The sequence below is a fragment of the Phoxinus phoxinus genome (genome assembly GCF_949152265.1).
Source record: "Phoxinus phoxinus genome assembly, chromosome: 16".
In the NCBI taxonomy this organism is placed as follows: Eukaryota; Metazoa; Chordata; class Actinopteri; order Cypriniformes; family Leuciscidae; genus Phoxinus; species Phoxinus phoxinus.
In genome coordinates this window covers 7,815,727-7,835,522 of record NC_136891.1, presented here as the reverse complement: position 1 = coordinate 7,835,522, position 19,796 = coordinate 7,815,727, and the positions used below count along the sequence as shown (strand labels likewise).

The window sequence follows — 19,796 nt, the reverse complement described above, 5'->3', positions numbered from 1 at the left end:
TTAGCAGCTCGTAGCATGTTTTTACTGATTAAAATGTGAGAGGTACGCCGCGTGAGAGCTCAGAGGTCTTTTAGGCAGGCAGTGATCTTTAGATAAAATAACACTTATCTGATCCAATTCAAAGTGAGACAGGTGAGTACAAATGAAATACTGAGCGAGGGGAAATGCAAAATCAATCTGAATTACTTGATGGGACTTGAGCGGAAAAACTCGGCCTTTAACGCTTGAAAATGAGCAGTTAGCGACATGCATTTCGAGTAGCTCCCCAAAAGTGGCTCTAATAGATAAATCAATACGGACTTAGCTTTGATAAAAATGAGCATGTACAAAGAAACTTCAACCTCCCGTTACAAATGTACTACCTCTCTGCTAGGATTGTGCACCATTCAGAATTGAACTAAGAATGCCTGCTAAATTTTTTATTCAATGCCTGGATTTAAACTGAGCTACATCATGCAGAATTTGAATGCAATAAATCAGAATTAAAATGCAAAGAAATTCGTATCACTAATAAAAACAAAAAAAAGCAAAGATAGTCAGACTTTGTATGTTGGCTTGTTAAAGTCTCTGTTTTGAAAAAGAAAAGTTTTAAAAGCTTTCAACTGTGCAGGTGTTTATGCAGACAAATATAGTTCTGTTCAATTCACAGACAGAAATATAGACAGATGATAGATAGATAGATAGATAGATAGATAGATAGATAGATAGATAGATAGATAGATAGATAGATAGATAGATAGATAGATAGATAGATAGATAGATAGATAGATAGATAGATAGATAGAGTCATAAATAGTCATATATAATTTGATCGAATACATATTTATTAGTTTGCTAATTGGTTGGTTTCTCCACAACCAACAAATGGACACACATTTGATCAAAAACATATATTGTCAGGGAAAATGTAATTTGTAATTTTACAAATTAGTTTGTCGATGCTACCCAGCAATAAAATAAAAAAGCTTTGATAATGAAAAGCTAAATGACTTAAAACCTAACAATACTGAGAAAAAAAGTTAAACTAGTTGTAACAACAGCTCAATACATCTTAAGTGCAAACAATACGGGGCAGCCCTTTATTAAGTCTTACACATACTTGTTGCTGAATCTAGTCATTATGATTTTCAAGTTGAGCATTATTGCAGCCATTTATTAAAGCTGACCTTGTACAAGAGGGTTGACTCACTCGGGGTCAACCCTTGCAATGTAGCTGTTCTTTATTTACAGATTTGCAGTTATATATGCAAAGAATCGTGAGCGCCTCAGGCTAGGGGCAAAGATCAACACATCATGATTGTCTTCCAACTAGAATGTGGTTGATGTATCTCCTGTCTTCCATGCTCTGCTGTACAAGAAGGAGCCTCCTCCGCATGTTAGAGCAGGAGGGGTCTAGACGGAGCGATTGACTTCAATTAAGTCTCATAATCCTGCTTGATATCTCTGACACGCATTTGAGTTGATCCGGAGGGAGGAGGTTATGAACGCGTTCTTGACGAGGGCTGTTTCAGCCTAACCTTTCCCCACAAACAGAGCGCACCAGACCGTTGAGGCTCAGAGACGGGAGGAATTTTGCCATCTTGAAATCTGACGTGTTGTCAGGACATTAGATACAGAAGTTGTGGGCATGTAGTGGAACCTCATTTGGCCATTTGCCAGCCACTGGAACGTGCCAAGTTGAATTAGAATAAAAATTTATCTGGCCTGACAGCATCCCCAAAACAGATATAAGCAAGACTAATGTTCGAATGTGAGCAATTTATCTCTGTAGGAGACTCTCTCTCCATCTCTCTGGCCAGCCACTGCTCCTTGACTGAAAAATCGAGCATTGTTTATTCCAAAGGGAGACACATAACACTAAAAAAGGCAATCTGTTTCATCTCAACTGGGTGACATGGTCCGAGTCACATTTGAGTCAATGACCCGGTCCGTCAGTACATTGATATCTCTCTGTTACGCTGGCCAGGGGTGTTAAATGTCCGTTGTACCCAACTGTAGAGAAAAGCTGTCACAACATGCGGTCTAATCTCATCCGTGCTGAACAACTGTTTCTTCCACAATACCATATATTAGGTATAACTAGCTTGATGGACTGGATACAAATATAAATCGTGCGTAAAACTGTCTAACACCATGTCTACACTGGATGCGAGCGGCCAACAGAATCTATTATAAGCAGCGATTCTGTCTACACTAGATGCAGCGTGATGCAATGAGTCATCGACTGTAAATTGATGCCCCGTTCAATTTCTGATGCGTCACAACAATCTCCGCTCCCAGTGTAGACACGGTGAAAGGGTGTTTCACATTATTCATTTGATTCAGAACCAGATGCATTTTCTCCCTTAATTTGTTTGGGCATACATTAACACAGCAATCACTCAAATCTGCACCAGAAAATTGGACCAAAACTACCTCAAGGAATACAAAATAAAAGAAAGAAAGCTACAATAAATCCATTGAAAAACCAGCCTAAATTAGTTTGCTGGTCTTAGTTGGTCTCCAGGCTGGTCTTTTGCCTTGTTTTACACACTTTTCAGCTGGTCAGATGCATCCTCGCCACTTTTTGCCAGGGTCGATATTGTCCCTATCACTTTTTGAACACTCTAAAAAATGGTGGGATGTTTCAACCCAATTTTGGGTTCAAATATGGACAAACCCAGCCGTTGGGTAAAATTTGTTAATTACATTTTTAACCCAACGTTTGGGTTTGTCCATATTTTACCCAAAATTGGGTTGAAACAACCCAGCATTTTTTAGAGTGAATGTAGAAAGATCTCCAGTTGATAATCAATTCGTTCGTTTGTGTTAAATAAGAGGCGATCTGGAATGTGTTGTTTTTGAAAACATGCTAAGTGCTCATTGCCGCTGTTATCAATGGCAGAAGGCAACAGTGTTCTCTTGGTGAATCGTCATTTACCAGCAACCAATTTTCACTGTGTGTCTTTAGTAAATCCTGACAGTAGTTGTTTAACACCAAAAGAGGGTTTGCGCTGCTGCAAGCTGTTAGTAAATCTTGCCCTTGATGTTGAAGAGCATATGTGGAGCTGGATATTGGACCAATGAGATTTCACTGTGGGTGAGGCTATAGCCAATTAAACAAGACTGAAACCAAACGACTGTCAAAATGTCTCGCTGCTCATCACGGTTGCAAAATGTTAGGACAAAAACGTACCACGGAACAGATTTACCTGCATGGCTAGGACTAAAAGTGGGACAGTTTTATGACACCAGTGGTATTAATACAACAAAATGACAGCATAACCTGCAGGGGTGAAAAAGAATATGTCACAAACGGAGTATGAAAATATATGTAAACTCACCATGGTCACATATCGCGGTCTGAACTGTACTGTTCCAAAGAGTCCTAGAATCACTGTGATGATGTGGACAAAGTTTGTGAGGATTGGAGCCCACTGGTATCCAAGAAAATCAAATATCTGTCGCTCCAAGATGCTGATCTGGCAACGAGAAACAGAGGAAAAAGACACTGTTTTACTAAGCAAAAACAAAGACAATATATTGAAATACAAGCATTTATTAGCATAAAGGCGTAAACAGATTTCCAGCTTCGGGGGTCACTTTATGATGACACTCTGATGCCAGCTGGAAGGCAGGGTGAGATGACGGACCGCCAGGCCACATGTGAAAGCACACAGCCTACAGGAAGCCAGAGGAATACTCGTCACACAGGCGATTAATTAGGACCGAGACATGCCGCTCTCCGGAGTCAAACCCCCACCCTTCCACAAAAACCAGAGTTGACTTGGAAATTAAAGCTGGCAAGTCCAGCCTCGCAGCTCTGGGTGCTCCAATCTCAGCCACTGATTGGACATGACACTGATGTCAATACCACAAGCTATGGCACTTCCAAAAGCGGACCAGTACAGGGTCACGGTTTTATCCCCAAAGGACCTACAAGCAGCCAGCCTCATAAAGCTAATGCTAATATAACCCGTTCCTCCAGCTGCATTCACCAACAGGCACGAGAAGCCTTTAACAACCTCAGATGCTCAAGGTCTTTTCTGGAAAGGAAACCAAGCAAAAATCCCGCCATTGAATCATCTGCTTTGCCGCATGATGTAACAGACGATGGTAAAGAGCAAAGCGTCAAGATGAAGGTTGAAAATGCAGCTGCTGAAAACACGAATGTCATTGTGACCTCAATAGATTCGTTTAACAAACAGCTTCTCAAGTGAACATCAATAGAGGCCTCAGAGGATTCAATAGCAGCATGAATATCAAATGTCTTAAAGTTGCACAGAGATGCTATATATGAGTGTTTCCTACTGGATGATGTTTTATTGCACGTTATGCCCAAACCACACCTATGAATAATGAAGCTACTTCAGACCAACCCATTCTAGATTTGTGTCGGACGCAAGAGTCATTTATCCTGCCGGTATAATAGCAACATAATAGCCCGAGATCCATCAACAAAGTTACTTACGTTTCGCGTTTGATACTTGCGTTTCATATCGTTAAAATAGGGCCCAATGTCTTAAACTGCATGTAGTTATATGAACAGTAAAATTATCAATTTGAGTTTCACAAACCTTTCACAAAACAGTTCTTGTTTTGACAGATATGAATAAAAACAAAGTCCAGTGGCTCAGTAAGCGAATCAGAAGTTAATTCAGTAACCACTCTAGCAGATTTAGGGATTGATTCAGTGAAGGATTTGTAGGACTCACAACTTATTAAAATATAATTTGCAATGGCGCTGTAGATGTAATTGAGCAGTAGTTCATGCTATAAATCTATCAACAGTAGACAAAGCTCAGGAGTCTATTAATCTGTGCATCTTGTCCATGCAGTTCTGCCCAGTGAGGATCAGTTTGTGACCCTCCACCCCCTGGTCTCCCCGAGGGACGTGTCTTCTGTTGTTTGGGCGTTTCCTTTGAGCTTCTGCTAGCATACATCTGGTGAGCGTGTCTGTCCCAAACACTTAAGTCTTCGATCATAATGAAAGGTATTATCCTGACAACACCAAGCAACACCGGCGCACTTCACACACGTTTTTTGATTAAGAATCGTCACAGCTCTGGGGTGCAGATGAGATTAGTTTTGTGTCAGAATAAAAGTAGTTCCCTTTCCAAATTCCACCAATTTTTTTTTTTTTTTTTTTTTTACCGCAATTATGTTTTGGCTTCCCATTCAGCCTTCAGTGGCATGGTGTGTTTTTATGAAGCATGGCATGTGATTTCCCCCTGCACTAGCTCTTGTTTATTTTCACTGTCCTCCATATTTCCTCTACGAAACAGATGGATGAAAAGACAAATGCATTACCATCTGTTTTCTTAAAGGAATAGTTCATAAAAGAAAATTCTGTCATTATTTACTCACCGTGATTTTGTTCCAAACATATAGACTTTCTGAAACACAAAATACTTTTTATGAAGAATTATACTGGTTGCTCTTTTTTAGGAAATTACAATGCTTGGAAACTCCCAATCTTTTAAAAAGGACACCAAATCACCATTTCACAACAACTTGTGAACTATATTTAAAGTCTTCTGAAGTCCCACAATATCATTGTGATGAACAGACCAGAAATTAAGATGTACTGTAACTCGGTTGAAATGTTGACCTCCTTTGAACAGTAATAAGAGTTTATGAGAGAAGTAGCGATTTGTGAATAAATCATTTTTGATTTTGATAAATCACTTTACAATAAATAGACAGATTTTGTTAGCAAACCATGATTCGTTCATGAATTGGACTGAACACATTCTCAAGTTCAACTCAATAACTCCATCGAGTCAGAGGGAATAACAGTTCGCAAGAGGGAAATATTATTAGTAAATAATTACTCAAATCTTAAAAAGAAAATTTCATATGCAGAAAAGGGACGAGGGCTGATTGACTTGCATTAGTTGTTGAAACTCGCAATTATGGTAAGGGGCGTGACATTTCCAAAACATATTCCAAGCAGTTGACCAATTACAATACACTGGTCTAGTAAACCAATCAGAACACATGGCACTTTTCGGAAGGAGGGGCTTCATGGAGACAATAACTAAACAGAGCGTTACTGACAGTGTGTGTAGAGAGGAGCTGCAACAATGTAAAATATGTAAACAATAATCAGTTTTTTGAACATTCAAGCATGAAACCTTTTTCTAGTAGACCCCAAAAATGAAATCAAGACTTTGCAAAAGGGCAGAATATGGCCTTTTTAAGTCTCATGGTCTAATATTGATACCTTGAATCGCTTTTTTGCTGCTTTTTGATGCATGAAAGCGTCAGTTTCTATTATAACATGGAAAAGAGCGACCAGTACAATTCTTCAAACGTTCTGCTTTTGTGTTCCTGGGAAGAACGAAAGTACAAGTTTGAAAAAACTTCAGGATGAATACATAATGACATACAATACAATAATTTTGGCTGGAGTATTTGTTTAATAGGTTGTTTTCCATTATCCACCCAAAAAAACATGAGTCAGAGAGCATGATAGCACCACATTCAATCCATAATGCCTTGATTATCAAAAGCTCTTCCAATAAGCCATGCATCACACCAATTCTCAGAAGCACTGTTCGGCCATAGTTGTGCAGCAACTACAAGCACACAGAAAAAAAGAAAAACGATTGATTGACCAGAATCAGTGGTTCCATTGCTTTAGCGAAGTCTTAAAACTACAACCACCCCTGAAATCATCTAATAAACCACAATGCCATGGTGTTGAAGAGAGACCATATGTCATCACAAAATACAATCTGCCCTGCCTGCGAATAGGTTGCAAAATGCAAATATGGCTAATTATGTTATATTCTGTTGTTTGGTGAAAGATGGTGTGTTGACAATGTCTTTAAAACACGTCTTAATGGCACTCTCATTCACAGTTCTCTTCTGTTAGGCTTTTGTAGACACCTGCGCTTATTGACAGAATTCCCAAAAGAGCCCTGGCATTAATATGCATGTCCAATGGGGTGTGTGGGGGGGGGGGAGAGAACCTAAAGGGATTTTATGGGGAGGTTGCAAGCTCTTGTCTGAGGTGTGGGCCGGGATCACCATTAATGTGGTCCCTGGGCCCCCTTTCATAAAAACAGTGATGTAAACAGCATTGTAGGGCAGCTGTGCTTTGAATGAGATTTATCAAGTCATTTTTATACATGAGAAATTAGATCCATAAATATGAGAAGAAAATCCATTAATGTTCAGAAGATAGGCCTTAAAAGATGAAGTGCAAAATCACTGACTAAACACAAACAAAAAGAGAGCAAACATTTAGTACTTCAGTATGCACATGTACGCATCTATTAAAAAAAATCATAACACTCATACTAAGGCTCTAAAATCACATTCAAAGCTACTGAAACAATTCTTATAACATTATATAACATATCTTATAATTACATAACATATCTTATTATTAGCAATGTTGAAAGCAGTAGTGCTGCTTAATATTCTTGTGAAAACCATACTTTGTCCAAGATTCTTTGACTATATATTTTGTGTAAAGTCTTTACTGTCACTTTTAATCAATTAAATGTATCCTAGCTTAATACAAATATTCATTTCTTTCAATAGAAAAAATCTTAATTACCACAAACTTTTGAACAATGTCTTTTCAAAATTGCTACAACTTACATCGACTCATTTGAGAGACACTTACATAACTTTTATGTGGGAATGTACACCAGTATGTCTGAATTTAACCCACGAACTTTCTGGCACCATGCTCTATCAGTTAGAGATATGAGAACACTGCTTCAAGCCATTAAAGTGGTAAACAACTTACAGTTAGCATAATGAACGGTATTACTTGGTGTAAGAATTGTTTACTACAGTTATAAATATTAACAAATGCAATTATTTATTGAACATACTGCTATTGCTGTAATTTTAGAGAAAAAATAAGCCACTTAAGACCATTAGCTACGTTTTACCACGGCCGAGGGGATTTTTGTCTTGTTTTTTTATTTTTTTGGTAACAACACCCCTTAACCATGGTAAATTGACAACAAGGAGTGAGAGTGTCAAGCTAAAAGCATCACTAAACCAATTCAGTAATGAATATCGAATGCAAAGGTCAGCGTAACCAATTCCTGTAATGATATTTTCCCTTCCTTATGCGCACATAATGTTTTCTCATGATTATTACTTGGCAGCAGAAGCATCCCATTAGCGATTAGCCTGCTATAGCGCACGCTTTCAGTCTGTGATTGAGATTAAAGTTCATTCTCCCTGTGACAAAGCCGAATCTCATTCTCCCAACCTTGTGCTTTCGCTCGCCTCTCTCCCACTCAGTTTCTCTCTGCCTTTCGTCCCATTTATATATTTCTTTTCGGTGCGAAGGGAGACGAGCTGCCTTTAATCAGAAAGACAAAAGCTAATCAATCAGCAGGGGCAGGTTGAATAGAGAGCTTCACCCGCATTCAAAAGAGGCTGGCCGAGTTATAGCGTTTCCCAGCATTAGCGCCACAGAGCATTAACTACAGATTGAGCATGGGCTAATGAAGAAAGCTCCCGTGAAGCACGGCAGAGGGAAGACGCATCTTGGCCTGCCTCCATTGTCCGTCAGTAATCCAATTTCATCTGCTTCTGCCGCCAGTGATTTTAATGTTGCTCTGCAGAGATGAGACTGCAGAAATAACAACAGAATTGAATGGTTAACTAATCTATGACACATTCACTTGGAGTCAGGCCGGGGGGTTTTGAGGTATGGAGACATTTAAAGATTGAGATATCGCAAACTGTATTTACACTTATTAAGTGTGAGGTCACCAAGTACAAACCCTAAGTTGGTGCGTACTAGAAATCATTTGACTCTGCAACGTCAGAGGAACCAGCCAGACATTACAATGGGCAAGATTGTTTCATGAACACAAAATTCAAGAGGTCTTCGCTTCAGGCAGTAAAGACAGTGACAATTGTTTTTTCCAAAAGCACTGCGTCTCGTTTGCTTAGAAACAGTGTATTTGGATAAAGTGCAACTCAGCACCGCACATAAACCTGCTTCTCTGAATGGACTTTGAATGTAACTAACTACAGAAAAAGACAGATTATGATTGCAAATGAATATGGTGCATGCATTTTCTAAAAGGTCTATTTCTTTCAATTGCCTCAAAGAAGATTCTCAGGGCCAACTACTGTAAATAAATTATTAGAAGCTATCAAAGAGCATTTGAAACCACCTACAAACGTATCTTTGTACAGTTATATGAAGAAATCTAAACTACGCAATGACAATTAGACACATTCAAGGACCCCTGCTGTTCTCCCCTGTGTTTTATGTACAATGGACATGTTAATGCAAAAATGCAAGTGGGCGTTTCAATGAAATATTTGCAAGATGGTATGCACAACAAAGCTGATAAATGAACAAAGAAATCATACATCACTGACCATTAAAAAGGTTTTACAATGCATTATTTACACATTACTTTTCAACGCTGGCATTAAAAAACAGAATTCTAAATGAAGGAATGAAATAGGCTTTGTTTGACAATAACTGCATTAGAAGGGAAATCGGAAGGAAGGAAGGAAGGAAGGAAGGAAGGAAGGAAGGAAGGAAGGAAGGAAGGAAGGAAGGAAGGAAGGAAGGAAGGAAGGAAGGAAGGAAGGAAGGAAGGAAGGAAGGAAGGAAGGAAGGAAGGAAGGAAGGAAGGAAGGAAGGAAGGAAGGAAGGAAGGAAGGAAGGAAGGAAGGAAGGAAGGAAGGAAGGAAGGAAGGCCATTATTTCACTGTTTTTTATTTTAATGTATTTTAAAAAGTAATTCATTCCTGTGATGGCAGAGCTGAATTTTCATCATCATTAGTCCAGTCTTCAGTGTCACATGATACTTCAGAATTCATTCTAATAGGCTGATTAGATCCTCAACAAACTTGTTTTTAAAGTTTTACTGACCCTAAATGTTTAAAGGATAGTGTATATACACATGGGACATCAGTTCAATCTAACACAGTCTCACCCCAAAACGTCACATACTGACGGGTCTTGACCATACGGCAACATACGACGAAAAGGGTACCCTTTAACGTCCATGTGTGACGATTCGGGTATGGTTGGGTTTAGGTATGCGTTAGGGTACCGCTAGGAGGCGCTGCTGGTGCGCTTATGTCTGCGTCTCATATTGACGTTATAGGGGTACCCTTTTCGTCGTATGTTGACGTATGGTCAAGACCCGTCAGTATATGACGTTTTGGGGTGAGACCGGGCTGTTCAATCCCACTGTACATTAAATGCAGCATGTTGCTACAATTTACAATTAGAAAGGAAGAAAAAAACATTAATTCATTGTGGTCCAAAAAAATAAAGAAAGTTAATTCGGCATTAAAACAACACTAGGGTGAGTAAATGATTACTTCATTTTTATAATAAGGTGATATCCCTTTAATTAAAAGAAGGGTAATCTATGGTATGGCATGAAAGAGCAAAGGAAGGAAAAAGACTCGTGAAGGAATATCAGCTGGAAGCGTTTCAAATGCAGAATGAAAGAGGCGATGGTAGTTAAGAGCCAAGTTCCTCCACTACTGACTACAGTGACAGGAAGCCATCAGTTTTAGGTGATGTACATCATTATGCACTTCCTTTGTTCCTCTTTAGCTGAGAGCACGGCCTGCGGAGGTGCACAAGAAAGACAAGAAGATGAATCCAACAGTTCAATGGTTCCAGATAAAATATGCAAGTATGATGATTTAATGATGACTTAATGGGGATATCTGGTATAGTTTCAGATACTGCTGTTGTTGTGAAATATAGTGGCATATCCATCATATTCAATGAAAAGGTTTGCACAGGTCTCATTATGAAATTATTCTATCTATCTATCTACTGTATCTTAACATACTTTCATTTATATATGTACATGTATGTGTGAATATATATATATATATATGTATATCCTCTCTTTCAACTAACTATTCAGGCCCGACTGAAAAAAAATTGCATTCCTTTTGAAGGCTTGGAAGAATATTTAAATATGATGTACGGCAAAATATGATATAAATCTCACAAATATCCATTATCATACTAAGCAAACACATTCATGCCTTGAATTTTCATAGTCCATCCCAGGATAAATAAACAAACAACTTCAATTCAAGAGCTTCATTTTATCCTAGAAGTCTTCCAGGAAATGGTGCAAAAAGAAGCCAGTAAACCAGTGTAATAAATGCCAACATTTACACGCATCCAGCAAGAGGTTACTGAAAATGCAAGAGGTTATTTACATATACAGAGCTGCCTGAACATGTTCACCACCACAACGAGGACTTGCTATTCGCACAAATCTAGGCATTCCACGCTAAATGACGCATGTTGGACATTTGAAGAGTAACTGTGTTGTTTGTAATAGACGTTGAGGATGACTTCCAGTGTCAGCATGTAACAAATACAATGATATGTAGTGGAGGGATTCCGTAGAAGCTGTCAGAATGTGTAGCTAAGCTTGAAAAATGGCATTCATTATCTACTTCGCACAATGGGCCGTTTCATATTCTTGGCCTCCTGATCTTTGGCCAGAATCCTCAAAGGTCTAAATAGCAAAAGAAAAGCTCTCTTGCTAAAGTAATTGTGCTTTACACCCACAGAGCAAAGAAAAAAGAGGCCATGGAGGAAACTGAAGACATTAATATACTTAATTTCACATACTGAAGATTTTGCTGCAAGACAAACAACTAAAAAAATGTCAGAAAGCTAGATATATGTTCCTCAAAAAATAAAGTCAAGAACCAACTCAAAAGCCATTTCTCAATATGCGTTCTTGTCTGTAATTGTGTTCTTGTGGACTTGTGAAACGTCCCCATTCGCTGCCCAAGCAAGTACTATTCCAATTCAAAGTTAATCAAGGCAAGTACAGTTCAAATCTCCGGATGTGCTCTTGCTCCACCCCTTTTATAACTTGTGCAAACTTGAGACAGCCAGGAACCCCAGAATGCATCCTGCACCAACCAGTGAGCATCAATCGAAATGCATTTTAAAGGGGTGGTAAAGTATGTTTCACTTTTTTAACTTTAGTTAGTGTGTAATGATGCTGTTTGAGCATAAACAAAGTTACAACGCTCAAAGTTCAAAGCAAAGGAAGATATTTGCTTTTAAATAAAAGAACTACAACAAACAGCTGGTAGGAACTACACAACATTCCTCACGGGTTAGTGACATCAGCAACCCTAAAATGTACATAAACCCCGACCCCGGGAACACACAGTCCTTGTTGAGAAGAGGAAAAGTTGTTGTATAAGAGTACATTTGTGAGTCAGCTCAAACTGTAGCATCCATCTTTTCACATGCAATAGAAATTCACTCTGTGTGTATCTCACAACAGTTCCTATACGAGCGATTTATAGATTATCATGACAGAATATGCTAATTGAAGATAGTTAACGCCACATCAGATACATAAATTCATCAACTAACCTTTCAGAGAAGTTCTGTTGCAATCTACATGTTGTCACTTCTTCTTGAGTCTCTCCATCTTTGTCTGACTCCGTTTTAACATTAAAGACAGAACAGTTTCTGTCATTTTAGTGTGTTTGCGTGATGTAAGCGCAGCTGCTAACACACATGAGCTCTTGAAACCCCGCCCTCTGCAGCAGCTCATTTGCATTTAAAGGGCCAGGCACAAAACGGTTAGTTTTTGCAAACCCTCAAAAAGTGACAACTTTAACATGCTTTTTAAAAATATCTGTAGGATATTTTGTGCTATAACTTCACACACACACTCTGAGGACATCAGAGATTTATTTTACATCTTGTGAAACTGGCATTTGAACACCCCTTTAAGAGTTTTTCAAACATGAATGTAGTTGTTTAAAGCTCAAATCTGTGGTTTATTTATACAATTAGTGCCTATTTAAAAATTTGCTCTGACGTTTTCGGAGTCGTGAGATCCAGGCGATCAACGGACGATCAGTGCTCATGTACCCAGCCCAGGTTTAAGTGGATTAAACACGGAAGATTGAGTTAATATTTTTTTATTAATAATTACTAGCTCACAAAAAAGAAACATGCATTAATGAGTCGTTCACAATAAGATCAATAAAATACATGTATAAAACAGATTTTTAATCTCAATCAATCTCAACAGAATGTAAATCGGGAAGCAATTTGCCATGAATTACTTTTCACACCCATATTTGAGAGCCTCATTAATACAGACCAGTGAAGAAGAGCCTCTTGTTTGCCACCCTGAGGTTTTTAAGGAACCAAGTGGCGAATGTTAATTTCCTTAGTATGGATGGCTCTAGGGGTGGGAGGAGGAGAGCAACTGAATAAAATTCATCAAGATAAAGCAATGTTAATGATGATAATCTATTTTAATATTCGTTTGCATTTAAATGAGGCTGGCGAAAGAGCCGTTGCCCGAGGGCCAGAAAGATGATCGAGACTGATACGGGAATAGACCACGCAGTGAACTCAAATGTCAACTGAGCGGGATGGAAACTGCCAGCATGCGGAGAGAGCACACTGTGAGAGCTGCCACAATGGCTTTACTAATACATATGTAAAATATGAACTAGTCAGGGACAGGGTACAGTAGGAACTCTAGAGATGCATGGAAATTCAATCCAAATGTCATATATCCTTCAGGTTCTTCCGTAAGACCACTGAGGCAATATTAAAAATAGATCCCTGAAATAAAACCTATACTGTAGGTGATGCTACATAAATGACACAAATACATTAAATGATTCAGTCGTCACTGTGACAGTGACCTCCATAGCTACAGGGTAAAAAAAGTAACCGTAAGCTGATTTCAGTGAAGAAGCCCTCTAATTGGCTGACCTTAAACTGTCATCAGGCTTCATAATTGCTTGACGCTTTATTTATTTCACTTCTCACTGGGTGTGTTTGGGGAAAGTGCCACTGCTCATTTAAGCGATTTTGTCAGAGAAGTGCTGGTAAATAGCAGCATTACCAAATTTCGGTGACTGACAGTTTTTCCCGTTCGTGCCAGTTTCTTAAAAGCCCAAAAGCTCTGCTGCCACAAAGAGCTGGAATCCGCTCATAGAAGTTAATGGGAAATAACAGGTCAGAAAAACCTGTTTTCAGGGCTTTAGAGACCATGAAGTCATGGCGTAACAAACACCAGGGCCTGTAGAGCTTCACACTTTTATCTGCTTTTCGACAAAGTACAAAGGTGTTTCATAATGGCAGAGTCAAACGTCCATCAATAAAGTTATCTCGAGAAATTATACGCTGAACTCCCTCAAACCCCAATCCGATATGTTGTTATCTAATACAATAATATTCATACATTTCTAAGTGTGGCTTAAGTGTCCACATACATTTTGAGGCCACTGTATTAGTGCTCAATTTCTGTGTATGCAGTGAAATAAAACGCCAGGCCAAGCTCAGGGGACTGGTGCAAACATGTTATACTAATATGAGACAGTCTTTGCTTTTGCCTTCATCTGAGGCATTATATTCCAATACCAAGGCCAATAAAATAATTTCCACTGTGCTTGTTAAATAAAGCTGTGTTTTTTAAGAATTGTGTGCAAATATGCAAATATTGCTGATTAGGTTGCGGAATAGGTGGGGAGATAAAATATTTAGCTAATAATAACACACACAACAGCAGCGCTGGCTGACTCATCCACCACATACATTACAGGGTTTTTTATCACTGAATAAAAAAAAATAAAAAATTCACTTCGTTGATCAACAATAATAAAACTGTTTAATGGGTGTGTTATTAGTGCTAATCAAATATATACTGAAAAAAACAACTTTATACACAATCTCAGGAACTGAACACTAACTAACACTCCCACAGTGTGATGTCATATATACACACACACAAACTTTTTTTAAATTCGAAAAATATATTAAATATAAACATACATTTCCTTAGCAACTAAGAGCACGTCTAATATACTTATATAATTAAACATAGGGGTAGTTAACTTCTAATACTACTGGTAAGTTGATATGTCTTACAAGATATTGAGAAATTTCTAACTTTAAAATGAAATTTCCACAATGCAGGACCATTAAAATGAAAAATTAACAGCCAATGGTAGGTGGGCATGACGTCCGAGGCTGAGAGCTATTCCCAAGCAGCCATGTAACTGGTATCACAGGCAATGACTAAAGCTGCATAAACCAGTTCTGATCTACGATACAACAACAACATTTGTGGTTCTTCTGGAATTACCCATAAAGCATCGTTTGGGTCAAGAAGTTGAGTGCAGTGGGGCGAAAGATGTGAATATTCATTATCATTCATACTTATGTAAATCTCCTGTGAAAGTCAGGCATGTTCAACAGCCAGGGTATTACTAAGGTCACGTTGCCACAAGCCCACATGCTCTCTTGATGACAGGCACCCTCTGGGGAAGAACATGTGCTGATGGAGATGGCCTATTCCATTCAGCAGAGATGGGGGGGGGACCATCTTCCCACACTGTCACCCATAAAGCACCCCTTACACAACCATCATTCTTCATATAGTATCGGAAACAGTTTCTTCTAGACTGCATGGAGATGAAATGGAAAGCAAATGGGACTCATATTTCTCCAGAGAAAAATGTGTCTCTTCCCCTTCAGAGTGATCTCCAAACTGTGCTCAGATTTGACCAAAGTCAATATGAACTCAAACATTTCTCATCAAAGACCAAATTATCTGATATGCATAGAGTATGACAACACTAGTCTCATTTGTGTCTATTTTTTTATTTTAAAGTAGCAAAGGCAGCTATAGCAGATATGGCATAAAATAGGATTTTTATTTGTTTAATGCTATCTTATCCCTTAAGGTATGAATTCACCCTAACTTCAGTAGGGGAATATGAATGAAGAGTCACCCTGTTCTTACAGATTCTCACATCAATGAATGGCAGCCTGAGTGAAAGGTCTTGGTTATGCAGCATCTCTTTGTTGTGGCATCTGGGTGTCAATTAAGTAGAGCGTCCCTACTGTTAGGGAAGCATTTCAGAAAGAAGAGGCCGCTACTGTGGTGCTTTGATCCTGAGAATTAGACACACAACAGGCCACGAACAAAGCACAGAAGGTTAGGAATCAGTTATAGAGAATCCGATTACAAACTTCACCACCCCTAAACAAGATCTGTAGTCTGAAGAGGGATCTGGCAACCCTTTCTGCAGTTATTTGAAGACCACAAAAAACTTCCCCTCCACTGCCTTACATTTACATCACAGTTTGGTATGTTTCAATATAGAGAGCATTTGATTGCATACATATTTGGATATGCAATGAGAGCAAGATGAATCCTCATGTTTTTTCCCGACTTTCTTTTCCCGAGAAAGTACAATTTAAGTGTGTGCATTTGCTAAAATAAAAGTGAACTTGGTCAACTTTTACACTAATGTTCAAAAGTCTGCGGCTGATAGGAAAAAGTAAAACAGCAATAGGCCTATTGTGAAATATTATTACAATCATTTTTAATTTAAAATGCAATTTATTCCTGTGATGGCAAAGTTGAATTTTCTTTATCATTACTCCAGTCTTCAGCCTCACGTGATCCTTCAGAAATCATTCTAATACGCTGATTTGCCGCTCAAGAAACATTTATTATTATAATCAATGTTTAAAACAGTTGTACTGCTTAATATTATTGTGGAAGCAGTAATATGCTTTCTTTTTCAGAATTATAACATTATAACATTACAAATGTCTTTAGTGTCACTTTTGATCAATTAAATGAATTCTTGCTGAATAAAAATATGTTTTAAAATTTCTTTTAAAACATTTTTTACAGATCCCAAACATTTGAAAAATAGTGTGATAGTGTAAATAGTGCAAAGCTAGCAAACATGGATTCTGCTGCTCCTTTTTCAATTCATGAGATGAACAAGAAACCTCTGAGACTAGCTTTGACAGAAAGTGACATAGACAGGGCATACAAAGGTCAAAACCTATCTGATATCAAAGCAGAAAAATGCCCCTTGTCATAAAGGAGAGGAGATTATGGTAGCTCATCTCTGATCCCTGTGAACGCCTGGGATTTAGGGGCACCTTTTTCCGATGATTCCCTGACCTTTTCAAAGAGAGAATTATAAAAAAAAAGCACAATGGATTAAGTGAAACAAGGAGAGAGAGAAAAAATCAAGCAAAGTGGCTGTCGACTTTAATTACGAAAAAAGCCCTGAAAATGGATGAATTTTCCACAAAAGTGCTTTGGGACCCTGGGTCTGAAAATTGTGTAAAAAGTAATATTGTGCCCTGGGGCCCTGGCAAAGTCTCGCTATTGTGTTTTGACTTTGGAAAAGTTAACAGCCTGTTCCTAGGTCAAATATATGGGCAGGAGGATCCTGCAGAGGCTGCTATCGAAACTTCCTGAGGCTTAATGATATCACTCCATTGGGAGAGGAATTGATCGTGTGCGTCGACCAGGAGTCCACGGGAGAAACTCACTGATTGCTTGATTCATCAATCATCTGACCCTGTCATCGATCAGACGGAACATTAAGGCAGCCAGCCGATCCCAATTTTGTCCCTTAAACACCAAAAAGAATCAAAAGAGAGGCAAAATAGTGTGGCTTGAACAGTATCATTCTACAAGCAATGCCATGTTTTCAGGGAAACACAATGACTGGCTGCTATCGGCATTCTGCACAACACAAGGCTATCAGTATACTGCAAATTCCCTCCAAATTCAATAAAAAAGAAAAAAAGATGAAGAAATACGGTATTTTGTTTGTTTCACCTCCCAAGTAATTTCCTTCAGGCAATGTTAGAGGACAGGACCCATATATCCTTCTCATTTTTCTGAGGTACAAGTTGGCGTAAGGTAACACATAAAGAGAGATGAAAACTTAGCGCAGAGTAAACTGATTCTGCTCACAAACAGGACTCCAGAGTCTCGGCTTTGGTTGCATTTTAATTACAGCTGCACGGCACTTTAAACTTGCCAATCATTGTTGTGTAATTTCATCCATCCAATCATTGTGCATACTAACATATTCCATTTCTCTTGTTGCTGCAGAGGTATTGTTCATGAGATGATTATGATTACATTAACTATTCACTTAGTAAGAGCCCTTGACCTTTAACAATATAATACAATCTTTAAAGGTACACATATTGTCAAAACTGACATTTCCTGGCCTTTTTCATGATAACAGAGGTCTAGGGGCTATGTAACTACCATATACGTTTCAAAACAGTCAATCCACAGACAAATACACACAGCCTGCATAAAGTAGCTGTGCCTTTTTCACGAGCCGTTGTGACTTCCGTATACATGTGATGTCAGAACTACTCAGTCACCGCCTTCAGACAACATCGTTGCAGAGCAACAACAACACAGACACAACAAGGTTCATTCTTGTGGGTTACTCAACACGTTTGAGCTTCCGCAAGAACTAATGAGGTTTGTTCCCGCATGTCAAGCTGTTTATGTTTGCTGCCTAAATCTGTTCATCATATAAAGCAAAAAATTCATATGGATACGGTTTATGATCTCTTTATGAACGTCTTGAAGCGTCAAAGTGGTAGCGCATAGACTGTCAATCGAGGGACAGAAATCTCTCAAACTTCATTAAAAATATCTTTATTTGTGTTTCGAACAAAAGTCTAACGGGCTTGGAATGACATGAGGGTGAGTAAATGATGAAATGATTTTTATTTTTGGGTGAACTAACCCTTTAAACAATTCTCATTCTCTGGGATTTCATTTAGCTTGTGGTTAGCTTGATAGCTTAGCGCTAGCTGTTCAACTGCCATTAAGATGAATGGGAATGCTAACATTCAGCAAAACAACAAATCCCTGCTTGGGAAAAATACAGTTTGAGATGGTTTGTTGGTCTTAGCATAGTTTAAGGTTGTCTATGCTGGTCTCCCAGACTGACCAAGCAACTGGTTGGCTAGCTAGACTTACCGCTGATACTTGCCCAAAACCCCTCTAAAACCAGCAAACCAGACGGGACTCAGAGGCCAAAAAAGACCAGCAAATGTATTACCATCACTGCATTTTGGAACCACCGCAGTGAGGGCATCTACTATCAACATGGAAAAATGAAAAAAAAAATGCAGATTCAAAGAGAGAAATACTCATTATGAGTATACTCCGTTATGCACATAATAAGACTAGCTCTTGAGGAAAGCAAAGTGTGTTGCGGCGGCCATGCTTTCTCCTGTTGAGCCAGCAAAGCACAAAGATCAGAACGGAGTTATTGCTACTGTGATTTCACCCTTCACGTGTCACAGTGTCAGCTACTTCAGCCCACCACGATGAGCTGATTGCTGAATGTGAGCACAGCGCATTACTTTATGAGATTAAATGCATTGCACAGGTCTCTGGCTCCTGCTTGCTCTCTTTCCATCCAACCCCTAATCATCTAAAAAGCTTTTGCTTTGCTATCTCAAAAACCCCTGCCTGAGAAAATATGCTCCTATTCCTATAATACACAAAACCTCACTGGCATTTAAATGGACAAACGTAATGCGATCTGAAACAACTAAATCATAACATCAGCTGCCATTTTCACTGATCTTTCATCCGTCTCAACAGGCGAAACTATCAGCTAATGAAGCTAACAGATTTGATTGGAATCAATAATCTCAGGCAGTGGCGTAATGTTATAATAAGCCACTTGAGAGGGAAATGGCAGTGCTCAAATTGATTTCAGTCCTTAATTTTCTCTCACGCAGACGCAGAGCTTCAAACTAAGAGCCGAGTGAGGACAATCCGAGAATGAGACAGGCTCCGGAATATGCCGGACTTGCTGTTTATGTTAACTGCTGTTAACTGCTTGAAATCATCCAACTGCTCTAGTTTCACTGCAAAAAAATATATTATATCATTTTGTCTTATTTTCCAATACAAAATTCTAAACTATCCTTAAAAAATATACATTTACTTAAAAATCAAAATGGTGAAAGA

General features: G+C 38.6%; 1 protein-coding gene across 1 annotated transcript in view; it reads right to left on the bottom strand.

Moving 5' to 3' along the window:
• nkain2 (sodium/potassium transporting ATPase interacting 2) overlaps positions 1-19,796 on the bottom strand; it is a gene marked incomplete at its 3' end in the record, with an annotated part of 182,799 nt that overhangs the window by 99,575 nt on the left and 63,428 nt on the right. The window contains exon 4 of the mRNA XM_079583513.1: positions 3,324-3,461. Coding sequence (XP_079439639.1) covers positions 3,324-3,461 — 138 coding nt within the window. The remainder of the gene's footprint in view (positions 1-3,323; positions 3,462-19,796) is intronic.